This window comes from Volvox carteri (genome assembly GCF_000143455.1).
Source record: "Volvox carteri f. nagariensis unplaced genomic scaffold VOLCAscaffold_86, whole genome shotgun sequence".
In the NCBI taxonomy this organism is placed as follows: Eukaryota; Viridiplantae; Chlorophyta; class Chlorophyceae; order Chlamydomonadales; family Volvocaceae; genus Volvox; species Volvox carteri.
Genome location: NW_003307629.1, coordinates 376333 through 390316, shown reverse-complemented (window position 1 = coordinate 390316; position 13984 = coordinate 376333). Strand labels below are relative to the sequence as shown.

General features: G+C 55.6%; 3 protein-coding genes across 3 annotated transcripts in view; 1 reads left to right on the top strand and 2 right to left on the bottom strand.

The window, feature by feature from the left end:
- Window positions 1-1506: 1506 nt before the first annotated feature.
- Window positions 1507-3482, bottom strand: VOLCADRAFT_99379 (uncharacterized protein; the record flags this gene model as incomplete). The annotated part of the gene is made up of 2 exons (XM_002958110.1): window positions 1507-2128; window positions 3436-3482. 2 exons carry the CDS (start codon window positions 3480-3482, stop codon window positions 1507-1509), a joined length of 669 nt encoding a protein of 222 aa, XP_002958156.1.
- Window positions 3483-5387: 1905 nt separating this feature from the next.
- VOLCADRAFT_119885 (uncharacterized protein) lies at window positions 5388-11330 on the bottom strand (the record flags this gene model as incomplete). The annotated part of the gene is made up of 9 exons (XM_002958109.1): window positions 5388-5750; window positions 6317-6511; window positions 6830-7134; window positions 7180-7291; window positions 8367-8623; window positions 9316-9513; window positions 9943-10147; window positions 10812-10930; window positions 11207-11330. Coding segments are annotated over 9 exons (1878 nt in total), but the record flags the coding sequence as incomplete, so codon positions are not given.
- Window positions 11331-13539: 2209 nt separating this feature from the next.
- Window positions 13540-13984, top strand: part of ttlF (uncharacterized protein) — a gene marked incomplete at both ends in the record, with an annotated part of 2091 nt that continues 1646 nt past the window's right edge. Inside the window, 2 exons of the mRNA XM_002958129.1 lie at window positions 13540-13578; window positions 13717-13950. Coding sequence (XP_002958175.1) covers window positions 13540-13578; window positions 13717-13950 — 273 coding nt within the window. The remainder of the gene's footprint in view (window positions 13579-13716; window positions 13951-13984) is intronic.

Below are 13984 nucleotides of genomic sequence, written 5' to 3'. Positions count from 1 at the left end.
AGAGAGAGAAAGATGCAAAACAACCCCAATACACGTCAGCAGCCGTTTCCCGCTTCACAATTCGCCGCCATTCGCCACCTACGAGCCCGGGTAATGGACGCCTACATACATACGCGCATACACGCGTACAGAGCGGTTTCATTACCAGACAAACAAAACAATATTTCATTCTAATCCGACATATACACAGACATATACACATATACCTAAAAACGTCATTACGGCCCATCGCCGCCATTTGGACGTTCTTGAACCTATAGACACATTCCCAATGTCCGTGCTACTACCGTACAACTGCCGTACTATTATTGTACTACTACCGTACTAGTCGCCACGTACATCCCCGTCGCGCGCTTTATTATTAAAACATTGCGTCAAAATTGAGATGTCCTACTAATTGGGTAAATTTGGTTTCCAATCCGAAACATCTGCGGCGCCGATGGATGAGGAGTCCCGAAGGACGATGGCCGACCCCCACTTGCCAGGACAGCAGCTGCTGGCCACCTGCGGATGCCGCGAAAAAACGCTTTGGAAGAACATTTCTACACAACTCCCTGCCTACATACGTTTAGCAAGTTGACGTCCATCCATCCACTCATCCACTCATCCATCCATCCCTTTCACCCAGGTTAACACGTCCTCCAGTTGAAGAGGCTGTTGTTCACTTGGTGCTGTTGCAATCACAGCAACAGTAACAGCGGTTGCGGTGCTTGTGGTGGTTGTGTAAACTGACTTATTACTTAACGTGGCAGCGCCAATACCGCGCACACCACACCACACCATTACCGACCAAAGCCCCCCCGGATCACAGCCCTTCACCCGACAACGTACACAGCTCCTTGAAAGGTAGGCTGAATGGAAGGGGCATACTGGCTGATTGAAAGTGGGTTTGGATTCTCGTATTGAAGACGACGAGGCGCCTTTTGATCAAAATCGAAATCGAGCGCCTGAGCAAGGAGGTTATCCAGACAGGGCTAGGTCTGTCCGTGAGCCCTCAAAGCAGTTTAGGCTTGTTGTCGGCATCCCCCCCCCAAATCGGTTCTCACAACTCCTCACAACTCCTCCCACCTGGGAGTCCCCCCTTTAGGTCCTCTGCGGGCTCATAGACCAGCCGACCCAGATCAGATCGCTGACCCCGGAATCTTAATCGCGCACCCACATGGGTTGTTCCTCGTCATTCATACATGAATCTACCTTGTCCTGCCGCTTCACGGCCCTGCTGCCCTGTTTTCCTGACCTCGCAGATAGCTGCATATGACGTAAAACATAGCATGAGCGACAACACGAGCCGTGCGGTCAACACGAGCCGTGCACGCAAAACCCCAAACTATAGCACTATAGCACTATAGCAGTACAGCAGTAGCGCGCGGCCCGTAGCTGACAAGCAGGCCCCTGGTCTGCGCGACCAGCTCTACCCGGGAAGCAGGAGGAGGAGAAGAAGGAGGAGGAGGAGGAGGTGGTCGTTGCCCAGATAGCCGCCGACGAGATAGCCACCCCTTCGTGTGTTTAAAAAGCAGCAGCCTCCTGCGAGGGCGACGGTACCAGCGACGGCGACGGCGATTGTTCCATGATCAGGTTCATGACGTCCTCGTCCTCTGCGGTGAAGACGCCCCGATTACGGGCGGGGGCGGAGGCGGGGCCGCTCCAGCGGCCGCAGCCGACACCGCCATGGGCCCCCCCCGGCCCGTCGGAGGAGAATTGCGTCAGGCGGCGAGCATGCCCCTGATGCTGCTGTGGCGCCTCGTCAAGGCTGTAGTAACCAGATGCGCTGCCACTGCCAGCTTCGCTGCAAACGCTGGCGGCCACGGAAAGGATGTCCTCCTCCAGGAGCCGCCGCCGCATGCCTTCCGTCTTGAAAGCTGCTACAGCCAAGATGCGCTGCTGCCAGCGGCGGTCGTGGCGGCCACGGCGCAGGAGCGCAGCTGCAGCGGACCTGACGGCACCGCCGCCGCCGCCGCCGCCGCCGCCGCTGACAACAGAGGCTGCTGCCGCTGCCGCTGCCTCCAGAATGTCCTCCTCTAGTCTTCGGAGTTGATCCTCTTCTGATTCCGCGAAGGACGTGGCAGCAGATAGGGGCAGCACGGCGGCCGCGGGTGAGAGACGGCCGTCGCCGATGCTCCTGTTGCTGCTGTCACGTTGGAGTTGCGACGGCGCCGTGTGATGTTGCGGGTTCGTCGCCGGCCGTGCTATCACTACAGCAGTGACCATCCCCGGTGCGTCCATCGCGAGCGCAGAGTGAAGACTTCAGACGTTATGGTCCGGCTGTCCCGCGAGATGTGAGAGGATGGAGAGTGGTTGCTAGCAGCAGTATTGTCGTCTTCGTGACCTTGAGAAGGCAGATGCCCCACTTTTGCGCCGAATGTGTCCACGCAAAGAAGATGATATCAGCATTACAAAGGAAGCTGGTTGTGCGTCCCGTATCGACAAGTTGACCTTTGCGCAGTCACACTATAGCCTCCACATTTGTACGCGTAGCGGAAGAGATGACGAGCAAGCGTGAAAAAATCTTTTAAACTTCTACCTTATCTTATGGCAATAAGATTATACGGAAATAAGGCTCCGTTCCCTAATAATTGTCCCAGGACTGAAGTATGGTGGGATCAATGCGAGTCGGGTAGGAAAGTAACTCAGGAAATGCAGGTTAATCCAGCATAAGGAAACCTGCAATACTACTAATGCCTGAGTATGTATTATTGTCTGCTATGGCCATGGTCAACGAATAAAACCCTTAGGAACATACCTATCGTTAGTTTTCTCTTTCAAATCCTAAAGCAGCAATAGTTGATGCAAAATATGAGCTGACACCTTGCACAGAAACCGAACGGCGGCGCTTCTTCAGAGTGCCCGTAGATGATTCAAAGAAAGGAAAGTATCATCGTCACCGAACATGAGGGCATCAGGAAATTCCTTTAATAAATTGTACTCAATTTCGTAATAAACCATTGGAATTACAGGGTTCTACCCGCATACTGGCTGCGCAATGTACGAAGCGGCATACGTCATATGCAAAACTTAAAGCTCCTCTATGCAGCCATGCATGAACGCATGCTTCGTAATGGCCAAGGCCACGAAGACTGAACGACTTTCACGCCCGCGAAGGTCACTCGCAAGTTGCAACCTCACGCTCAATTCTAAGCAGAATCGGCGTCTGATGCAGAAGCGCGAGCTCGCCCGAAGCTAAAACTGTGGAATGGTCCACATGTACATAAAGCGCTGCGGCCTGCGGTTAAGCTGGAGGTCCCCTGAACCTGTGCGATCCCCGCACTTAACATCTTCTCTTCCCTCCCCCAAAAAATAACAAGGAAGTTCCTGAAATATGGTCTGAAGTCTAACATCACTTTGCGTCGCAACACGCAAATCGACCTGCATTTCTCTGACCTGGCCTGGCCTAGCCTGCGCTGCACAGCCTGCAACCAGCAGCCATGCACAACGCACCTTTGCATGATGAACATTCCTATAACATCGGGAGGAATAATCGACATAACACAACCACAAATGAGCGAGACCGCACACCAAAGATGCCCCCCCTCCTTGTCTCGCGGCAAAAAGAAAAACACGCGCCAAGCCCCACCCTGCAGTTCAGCTCCCCGACTACTGCCCGCCAACCCACCCACCCCTCTGTGTACGCCCGCACCTGACCTTCTCCTCACCCAAAAGCCGCTGCAGCTACCCTTCCTCCCCACTACCTTTGCCGCCACTTCCTACTACCTCTTTTCAACCCCTCCACATATACACACACAACACATACACACAACACACAGATCCGACAGAAATACCCAAACTACCCGTTGACCAACCGTCGACCCTGTGCCCTAATGGCCATTGGCGGGGCGCCCCCCCCCCCACACACACCACCACCATCATCATCATCTATGCGACCCCACCGAAGTACGTCCGTTCGATAAAGCTACCACGACACAACCTGCTTCCTAGGGAGGGGGACCCCAAGTCCCTCGCACAGAAGGAAAACATTCCGGAGTTCTGCCAGGATAAAGATGGAGATATGATGGCGACAGCGGCGGCGGCGGTGCGAGCTGGTGCGAGCTGGTGCTGATGCAGGTGGTGGAAAATTATGAAGAAAGCTTTATGCGCTGCTATAACGATCCGATGAGAAAATGTGGCACCACACAGTAGAAGTGCGAGATATACACGGCAGCACGGCGCCCGCGTGATTCACATCTGCGACTGCAACAGATCTGCTGCAGACTTCAATGCATCATAAAAAGAACGCAAAATTCGCCTTTTCCGGTGGTGCTTGAAAAACTGCGAAAAAAAGATGTTATTGTTCTCAGCTACCAAGGGAAAAGAACCCTCTTCCGACGTTTTCAAAAATATAAAAAAATCGAGCCGAGCCGAGCCTAGACATCCCCTAATAAGACGAAAAAAAAGGGGACGGAGAAGGAACAGAACGCGACACGAAGAAGCTAATCCCCTCACCTGGTCAGCCTCCCACTGATCATCACCCCCCCCTCCTCCTCCTCCTCCTCCTGATCTCCTCTTTCTCGCGGGTCATCTGCACACCACCGCCGTCAGAACCACCCTCTTCTTCATTCTGCCCCGCGATTGCTAATCGGCCACCTCGTCTCGAGTACGACGACGCCACCTACCAGGGGGGGTTCCGCAGCTCTCACCCTGCTCTGCTGTCGCTCTCTCTCTCTCTTTCGCTCTCTCTCTCTCTTTCGCTCTCTCTCTCTCTTTCGCTCTCTCTCTCTCTCTGTCCTTTTCTCTCGTCACCTCGACTTAGCTTACACCTACACCTACACCTACACCTACACCTACACCTACACCTACACCTACACCTACCTCTGCGCCTCTCTCTCTTTGTGCTCTTCTCTCCCCAACAAGACACCTCCAGAAAAAACTAGAAGTTCACACATACATACATACGGGCTCATTTCCCCCAAAAAAACACTCTTCCTTTCCTCACACCAAACGGAAGGGAACAAAAACGGCACCGACGGCCTTGGGAGGAAGTTAGTGCCTCGTCGCGCTTTCCCGATAGAGCGCCTTTCCCGAGCTGCAGCTGCTGCAGCTGCAGCGGGTGGGGACGGTACGATGCTGGCGAGGGGGGGGGCCGCCCGCCGGAGGTACGACACTAAGGAAGGCAACTTCCACTACCACACTATAAAAAAGGACACAGCGATCGATGCATCATGCCGTACATCCCGAATCACGCGTCGACACGTTTTCTTGGGGGGCCGGGGGGGGGGAGAGGGGGAAAGACGAACCACACACGATTGAAGCTGCTGCGGTGGGGGGGGGGGAAAGGAGGGCGAAAAGGCAGCTTCTGAGAGAGCTCATTTCCAATCGGTTCCGTAATAATTATTAGGTAATCCAAACCACCATTTCCATTTCTCCGCGACAGCTTCCGAACCCTCGCCGCTCACATCCGTCGCCCGACAGCCGCCGCCGCCGCCGCCAGGGCTACCGTCACCGCTACCGCTACTGCTACTGCTACTGCTGCTAATCATCCTATTGCCATTGCCATTGCTGTTGCCGGCTTGTTGTCGCCGCGCCTGCATCCGCCGCTGCGCCTCCTCCCATTGCTGCCGGTACAGTGCATCACGAAGCTCCAGTCCCCGCATCAGCCTCATGGCGCGGAGTACCTGCGCTGCAGAGCTGAAGTCAAAGTGCTTCAGACACAGGCGGTACGCCAGCTCGCACATCTTCCGGTGCGGCTGGCCGCCGGCCGCCAGGAAGCGCCGGAAGGACAGCAACGCCGGACCCAGCTGCCCCTGCTGGCCGTACGCCTGTGTGTTGGAGTACGACATGCAGGAGGGCAGGAAAGCAGGAATGAAGGCGGGAAGGAGGGAAGGCGGGAAGGCGGGAAGAAGGGAAGGCGGGAAGAAGGGAAGAAGGGAAGGCGGGAATCGGGAAGAAGGGAAGGCGGGAAGAAGGGAAGGCGGGAAGGAGGGAAGGCGGGAAGGAGGGTGTGAGGAGACTTGAGTTTCAGACACGGCAATGGATGTGGAGGGGGGTAACGAGGGGAGCAGCAGCTGTTAATGACGTCCGCAACTTCCTGAGAGAGCTCCATTGCGCCAGAGATTCAGAGATGATTGACCGTCGCGGTAAGATTGGTTTTTGTTGTTGTTGTTGTTGTTGCGGGGGGGGGGGGAAAGACGAACCACGAACGTGTGAAGCTGCGGCCAAGGAATTAGGGGGTTGGTATCTTGTGTGTTTTTGAAGCTCACGCAGACCCCCATTCTCCACCTGCACCCCACCCCGGGGCCCCCCTGCACACCCCCTGCACACACACCCTACACCCCACCCCGTCCCCCACCCTGCCCCCCACCTGCACACACCCCCTGCCCCCCACCTGCAACAGCGCATAAGCCGCCTCCACGGGGGGCGGCAAGCCCTGCTCCGCCGCCATCTGGTTCGCTCGCCGCTGCGCCGCCTCCGCCTCCCCCATGTTGCCCTCGCCAGCAAACACCTTGACCAGGCAGCTCAGAGCCCACAAGTCCACCGAGGACGACCGGCTGCTGGACAGCTGCTGGAACACCTCCAACGCCTACACAGCGCCGCAAAATAGGGGGCGGGGGGCGGGGGCGGGGGGGGAGGTGGAGAGAAAGCGGGGGGGCCGACAGGGGAAAGGGACACGCCCTGTGTTTTTTTGTACCTTTTTAACTGGCCCGCATGCATGCCGCGTGTTATTGAGCTCTGAACCGGTGTAATAAGCTCAGTTCGACTTGAGTTTTTTTGGTGATGGTGATGGTTTTGGTGATGGTGATATACATACGTGCGCACACCGCGGTGGCCGTGCAGAAGGGAGGACCCACCCTCACTACACCCACCCCACATTCTTCCCAGGATAGCGACCCCATAATACCTTCGCCTGGTGGCCCTGCGTCCGAAAAAGCTTCATAAGACTCGTAAAGATGGCCCCGTCGGGCTGTACACCGTCCACACGCATCGCCGACAACACCTCCAACGCGCTACTGACGCTGCCGCTGCGTACGGCAGCGTCAATCAGCGTGCCGTACGTAACAGCATCAGGGCGCAATCCGGAGGCCCGCATCTCCACCAAAAGTGCTTCGACGAAACCACGGTCGCTACCACTGTTGCTGCTACTACTGCTGCTGCTGCCGCGGTAGCTTCCAGCGGTGGCGGCGGCGGCGGCCCCGTCGCCATCGGCTGTAGCCGCCGAAGTCGTCGGCTGTTGCGAAGGCGACGACGAACGTATCCCGGAGCCGTAACTCCGGCCTCTAATGAGCATATTGTAGTGTACGACACTAGGACGTAGACCGTCCGCTCGCATCTTGGCTAACAAACGCTCTGCCCTGTTCCAGTCCTGCGGGGGGGGGGGGAAGGGGAACCACACACGATTGAAAAGGGAGAAAAGTTGGTTTTCTTTTTTACTTAGAAGTCACACATGCGTACACGACGCCAGTATTTGTCCCCAGTGCTGCCGCCTTCTGGTGGTTATCATTGGTTCTCTTTTAGGAAGTTTGTAGAACTGCAACAATCTTCAAACAAAACTTTCCAAAAAAAACGCCACATTGACAAATGTTTCCCTGCCGGGCGCTAAACCATCTTGACTTCGAGCACGGAGGGTGTTGAGTGTGTGTATGTATGTGCACGTGTGTATGTGTGTGTGTGCGCGCGCGTGTGTGTGTGTGTAATACGTGGTTGGGGTTGCGTGACCCCATGCCTGTAGAACTCTACCCATACGAGCCAAGGGCCCAAGGCCAAGACCAAGGGTATGTGCAGTATGCGGATATGTCGCACGGCGGACGCAGGCACTTGGTGTCGTTTTTGAGCCACAGATCCTTTCGAAGCGCCGCCGTGCCGTTAGTTGCCTGATTTGGCGCCCGTGCGAAACCGTAGCCGCGACTTAAGTATCCTCAGCCAGGTGCTTTAAGAGCGCGCCTTCAGAACGAGGAAGATTACCTCCCAAAACTGCGTCAATTTCGGTTGCTTGCTAGAAACAGACACAGACAACTGCTACATGAGAGAACTCGCCAACCGACAACTGCCAAACGAACAAAACACACCGCATTTCAGTTAAATCCGCTAAATCTTTCTTACCATTCTTGTTATTGCATGAACTCCTTAAATGTAAAAGAGGACATTGTTTTTGTTTCTCATTATGTGTATCGCGATGTGAACCCCGCGGTGCTGGCCTTGAAATGAAATCGGCCAGCTCCGTTCGATACGGCATCGCGATTGGCTATTAGTTGCCTAATTTGGCACCCGTGCGAAACCATGGCCGCGATTTGAACACACGACCAGGTGCTTTAGAGCGCGAACATCCAACCAAAAATCATCCTTAAAAAAGTTAAGTTGATTTTGCTAATTAGTGCGGATGACGGTGCAAATGCCGGACACACTCCGCGCCCCGCCGCCGATGCCGTTATAATACTCACGCTCAGCCGCGAACAGCCATCCAGTACGGCGCCGTACACCACGGGATTCGGCGGCAGTCCCTCCGCCGCCATCTCCCCCAGCAAGGCCTCCGCCTCCTCGAGCCGCCCCGCCGCCGCCAGCCCAGATGCATAAGAGCTGTACGTGTACGCATCGGGTGCCGTACCTTCCCGACGGGCCTTATCCAGTACGGCACGTGCCATGGTGACATCTCCCAGCCGTACAAAACCGTCCAGCAGGATGTTGTACGCCGAGATTTCTGATTAATAATCCACCACGAAGGAAAGGAAAAAGGAGAGAAATGGGACAAAGCGCCGGGAGGTATGTATATATGTTTTTATATGTGAAAATGTGTATGTGAGAGTGTGTTTGTGCTTAGGAAATTCAAGCAGATTTTCAGCATACATATATAAACCCTAAGATTCAAATCCAGAGGACTGGATCCGACCCAGGTCCCAAGGGTGAAGAAATAGCCAGCACGTGCTGCACCGACATACACACACACCAGGACCTCCATCTCCCAGATGAGTTCCACAGACCAACCCATGGGTCACACCAACCCGAACCCAGATCCAGATTCAAATCCAGATCCCGACCCACATCACATTCCCCTCCTCCTCCTCAACACCCACCTTTACCTCCCTAATCCCCAAAGCCCGTCTCTCTCCCCCCTCTCCCCAACCCCTCCGAAACCAAACCCTCCACCCTCCACCCGCCGCCCGATCTGACATATGCGGTGGATGATCGTCCAGATGGACAGCAGAAGGTAGCGAGGGGATGGGGTGAATGCGGAGAAATACGAGAGCGAGCGCAGAAAGGGTCTACCAACTAACTAAATGGCAATGGCTAAGAAAGCGAAAGCGAAAGAGGTCCACAACCAGGTCATCATTTCACTTCCCGGAACGCAAGGCCCAGAAGAAGCCCCGAAACCAAACCCTAAAACACCCCCACCTAGAGGCCGATCGCCGCCTCGGTACGCTCGTAGCTGCGTGAACAGCCGTCTGGCCGCGTCCATCTCCCCCCGCCTCGCATGGTACTTCATGAGGATGTGGTAGGAGCCCCAGCCGGGTCGGTGACCCGCGGCCCGCATGGCGTCCATCAGCTGCCGCGCCTCCGACAGCTTGCCCAGCTCGACGCAAAGGTTCATTCCTGAATACACACAAACATACACACGCACGCATACACATACACACGCACACCGCGTAAGCAACCAGACAGGCAGGTAACCAAGTGGTAAGGGCAGGTAAGAAACAGACAGACAGACAGATGGTCGTCGGATGTCTTGTTGAGGAGTGCGATACGGTGAAGTGCGCCCCGACCGACCCACGACCGCGGTTCGGTCACCTCCGATCCCCCTTCAACAACAACAACAACAGCAGCAGCATGAGGCAACCTGATGACGGTGATGACACACGCACAGCAGGCGGAAGAGAGACGGAGAGAAGCACTAGTAACAGCGCCACTTGTAGCAGCAGCACTTGTAGCACCACCACCACCAGCACCACCAGCAGCACTAGTAGCGCCACCACTAGTAGCAGCACCAGCAGGCGAAAAAGAGAGAGCCGCAACCTAACCCACCAGTTCTGTAGGCTGGCGCGTCCAGTTTGTAGCCCGACGCTCGCAGCTTCTGCCACAGCGCATACGCCGCCTGACGGCACGGCGTACCTCGCCCGGGGTGCTTCAGCAGCCGGCTGATAAGGCTGCAGTACACGGGGAGCGGCGGCGGGCCGTACAGCTCCTCCTCATGCGACACGAGCTCCACGACATCCATACCCTGCCTGGCCTGCTTGAACGGGGGGACCGGGGGGAAAAGGTGGGAGGGAGGGAGGGAGGGGATCAGTGTGTGTGTGTGTGTGGAGGGGGGAGCAGGGACGGGAAGGTCATGGAAGGCGCCGTAGAGTAAGATGCCAAAAGCAAAAGAACACAACCACACTAGCAGTGAGGACGGAGGAGGAAAGCCCATGTACGGCATGTACATGTACGGAAACATCAGGTGGACGAGCACGGTGACAGTCCTTTGCACGTGTGCGATCCCTGCACCACGTCGGAACTGGCGTTCGTGTCGGAGTGACCGGGGACGGGGGTTTGGACCAGGGACGGGGGTCGGGGGTGACTTAGGGACCCAGGGGGAAGAGCGGGGTGAGGCACGGGCGCGTTCAGGGGAGCGCGGGGACTCGGGGATTTGAGCGAGGTCGTGTGTGGATCTGTACATGTGTGTGTGTGTGCGCGCGCGCATATGCAGTTGGGGTTTAAATTTCCATGTCGGTGGACATGTTGATGTTTGGGCGGGAAGGAAGACTTGCGGGGTGCTGGGAAGAAAGGCCATTCCGACGCGGTGGGACGTGTGCATGATGCGCTCTCGAGGGGGTTGTCGATGGGGTTAAGTAGAACCGCTGTCGTCGAAGGAGTAGCAAGTTGGAAGAAGCTGTGTGAAGGTGAGCGCTTACCTCTATAGCCGCGGCTACGAGCACGCGATAGGTGTCCGCGCGTATGCGAACGCCTGCCGCACGGAAATCGCTGTAAGCCTGCCTGATGTCGCTCCACCGCTCGCCAAATGCGGACAGCGCTGCAGAGCGAGGATTTCAAGGACGCCATGCAAGGTGAATTACAGCAACCACGTGGCAAACTTTTGAGGCAAAGAATGGCTTGGTCAAAGTCGAGCAAGCCGAACCGTATGATGCGCGACTTGGTGACCGGTGACGAGGAAATTGGGTGTTGTTATGTGCAAATAGGAAGTGTGCGACGGGATTGTAGGCAAAAATGGTCCGGCGGCCGAACGTCCACAACCGAAAGACTACCACACCCGCTATCACAAACTCATCCACAAATTGGGTATTCTTACCTTTGATTGCTTCGCTGCATTGCTCTGCAGATACATCGTCTCCTGATCCAGTATTCAGCCTGGCCCGAAGTGCTCGAACATCATCTTGTGCCGCCAATAGAGACTTAGGCCGGCGAGCATCCATCCCAGGGCTGACAGCTTGTACATTATCAAGCTTCACGGTCTGGCTGGACGTGGCTTCGGCTATACACGCCGACCGCAGAGGATTGCTGCGAACGCCACGCTCGCAACTCGCACCCCGCGGTATATATGCACTCAGGATCAATGAAGTAACGCAATCAGAGCTACGCCCACGAATTGTAAGCGAGCATGCGGCCCCATGGTTGGAAAGATGGACAGCTGAGCACACTGTGCGGACCGCACCCCGATACCCCAAGGGAGATGGAGTCATACTTTTTCACAACATAATTGACTGATATCCAAGCAATAGAAGGTCGACCGCGTGGTATGGCCCAGCAGCTGTGGGTAGTGTTGAGGCGTGGTTAGTTGTGGGCCACAATCGTAAGAATCTGGTTCATTCCATACGTCTTTAGCAGCCCTACTTTGGCTAGCACACAACCTCCTATCAGCAAAGCCTATCACCAACTTTGTGAGGCGAATGGCAATTTCGTTGCAAACCCGTTGAAAGCCGTACTTTAATGCCTTTCGTTGACTACATGATTGCGAGTACATCGAAAGTGCATAATTAAAATCCAGGTACTATGATGAATCAATGCCTACTGCTCTAGATTTTCTTTGTATAGGAGATCATATGTCGTTTAGAATCGCACCGTTGGTAAGCTGGGCGCCACTCTTCGAATAGTGTTTTTTATATTATAAATGAAGCAATCATTATACTTATGTTAAGCGTGAGGAGCTCAGTCAAAGGACTTCGGTCGTGGCGTCGAATTATTTGCCATGAGCGGCGGCAAGAAGACAAGGTGAGGATTGCATGATTATGTAGAAATGGATTCTAATCTTAATTGAAAATTGTTTAGGGGCCAGGTTGTGACATTCCTCAAAGATGCAAGTGGTCCCATGGCTAGGCCTGCGTCCTTTTCCTAGTTTATGCGGAAACCTATCCCGTGCATGGCGATGCAAATAGTCAGGTAAAAGCTGCCTTACATTTATGCCAGCATTGGTGATATCAAGGACTCTCCCGAATACCCATCTGTGGAATGGTCCCCCTGAAAATTATGCGCCTCCGCTCCTTAAACGAATCACTTAAGCACTTTTGGTGCTGTATTGCTATCACCCGCACCCTTACCATCTGCCACACCCGTCTGCCAGCTGCGTCCTCCTTTGAAGGCCGTGCACCTTTCCTAGCTCCTTCCCCCATGAGGCGCGACACAACATCCCCCCCTTTTCAAACTCTCACTTCACCACCTTAAACCCTCCCGCCATGTGTTCCCTCAACCTTTTCTTGTGTTTTACTGCCACCCCCCTACCCCCGTGTCTCCCCAATCCTCGCAGACCCCCCCACCCCCCCTTTCATCAATACCACACCACCACGCTCCTCTTCCGCTCCTCCGCACAACTCCTCCCCTCCAAAACCCCCTCCTTAAACCCCCCTACCCCTAAACCCCCCTCCTAAACCCCCTACTCCTAAACCCCCCTCCAAAACCCCCTACCCCTAAACCCCCCTCCTAAACCCCCTCCTAAACCCCTAAACCCCGCTCAGGGAGTACCGCGATGTCCTGGTGGTGAATCTGTGCTCTTGCAAATACCGCCTGATGCGGGAGGCGGCGGTGGTGGTGGGATATGAGGTGGTGGAGGAGGAGGTACGGCGGCTGGAGAACCAGGGGGAGCCAGGGGGGGGAGAAGGCAGGAGGAAGGGAGACGGGGGCCGCCTGAGCCTAGCCTGAGGGGAAGGAAGGGAACGTAAAGGCCGGGGTTTTAGGGGGGAGGGGTTTTAGGGGGGAGGGGTAAGGTCGGGACGGGACGGGGACGGAAGAGGACCGTGCCCCACCCCCTTCGCTCCTTCCTTGGGCCTTGTGCCCAGCGCCCTGTGCATTGGCGGTGTGGCGGCGGCCGCGGTCGTGGGGGGGAAGAGGGGGGAAGCGAGGGGGGAAAGGAAAACAGAAAACTGTTAAAAGATAACAAGATAACGGATGACCCCCCCCCGGGCGGTGTTGTGACACAAATCGATGACGACGGCCCTTAGACGAGCGAGTCGTACCATTTTTGTGTTACGTCTTACTGTGATTGAACGAAGAGGAGAGGGGGCTTGGTTATAGGGAGGGTTTCTGAGCCGGCCAGAAACTTTCCGATGGTATGGGATCGGTTACCTATCTATCTATCTATCTATTTAAAATAATTGTGGAGTTCTATCTGCTGCCGCTGCTTCCTCATCGCAGTCGGAGATGTGGGATCTCTTTTGGAGCGATCTGTCGGTGAGATCCCCGGCGGCTGGCGGGGGGGTAGGGGGTAGGGGGGGAAAGGGGTTTTGAGGTGATTGACTCGTTGCGTAGCTCTTGAGGTGACATACATACATACATACATACATACATACATACATATACACGCTGTAGGTTTCCTCGGATCGAGTTCAGCGACTTCTTCCCTTCCAGCGCCTCAACCATTTTCCCGGCATGATGGAGATCTGTCGCAAGGCCGCGCTCTCCCGCCACCTCGCCCGGATGGCGACGAAACTGCCCTCCGAGTACCGCTTCTACCCCACCAGCCTCGTGCTGCCAGACCAACTAGACGAGCTCATGACGGCGCTCAAGAGGAATAAAGCAAGGGCGGACGCGGCTGAGACAGCAGTCGCGGCGGCGGCGGCGGCGGCAGCCGCCGCCG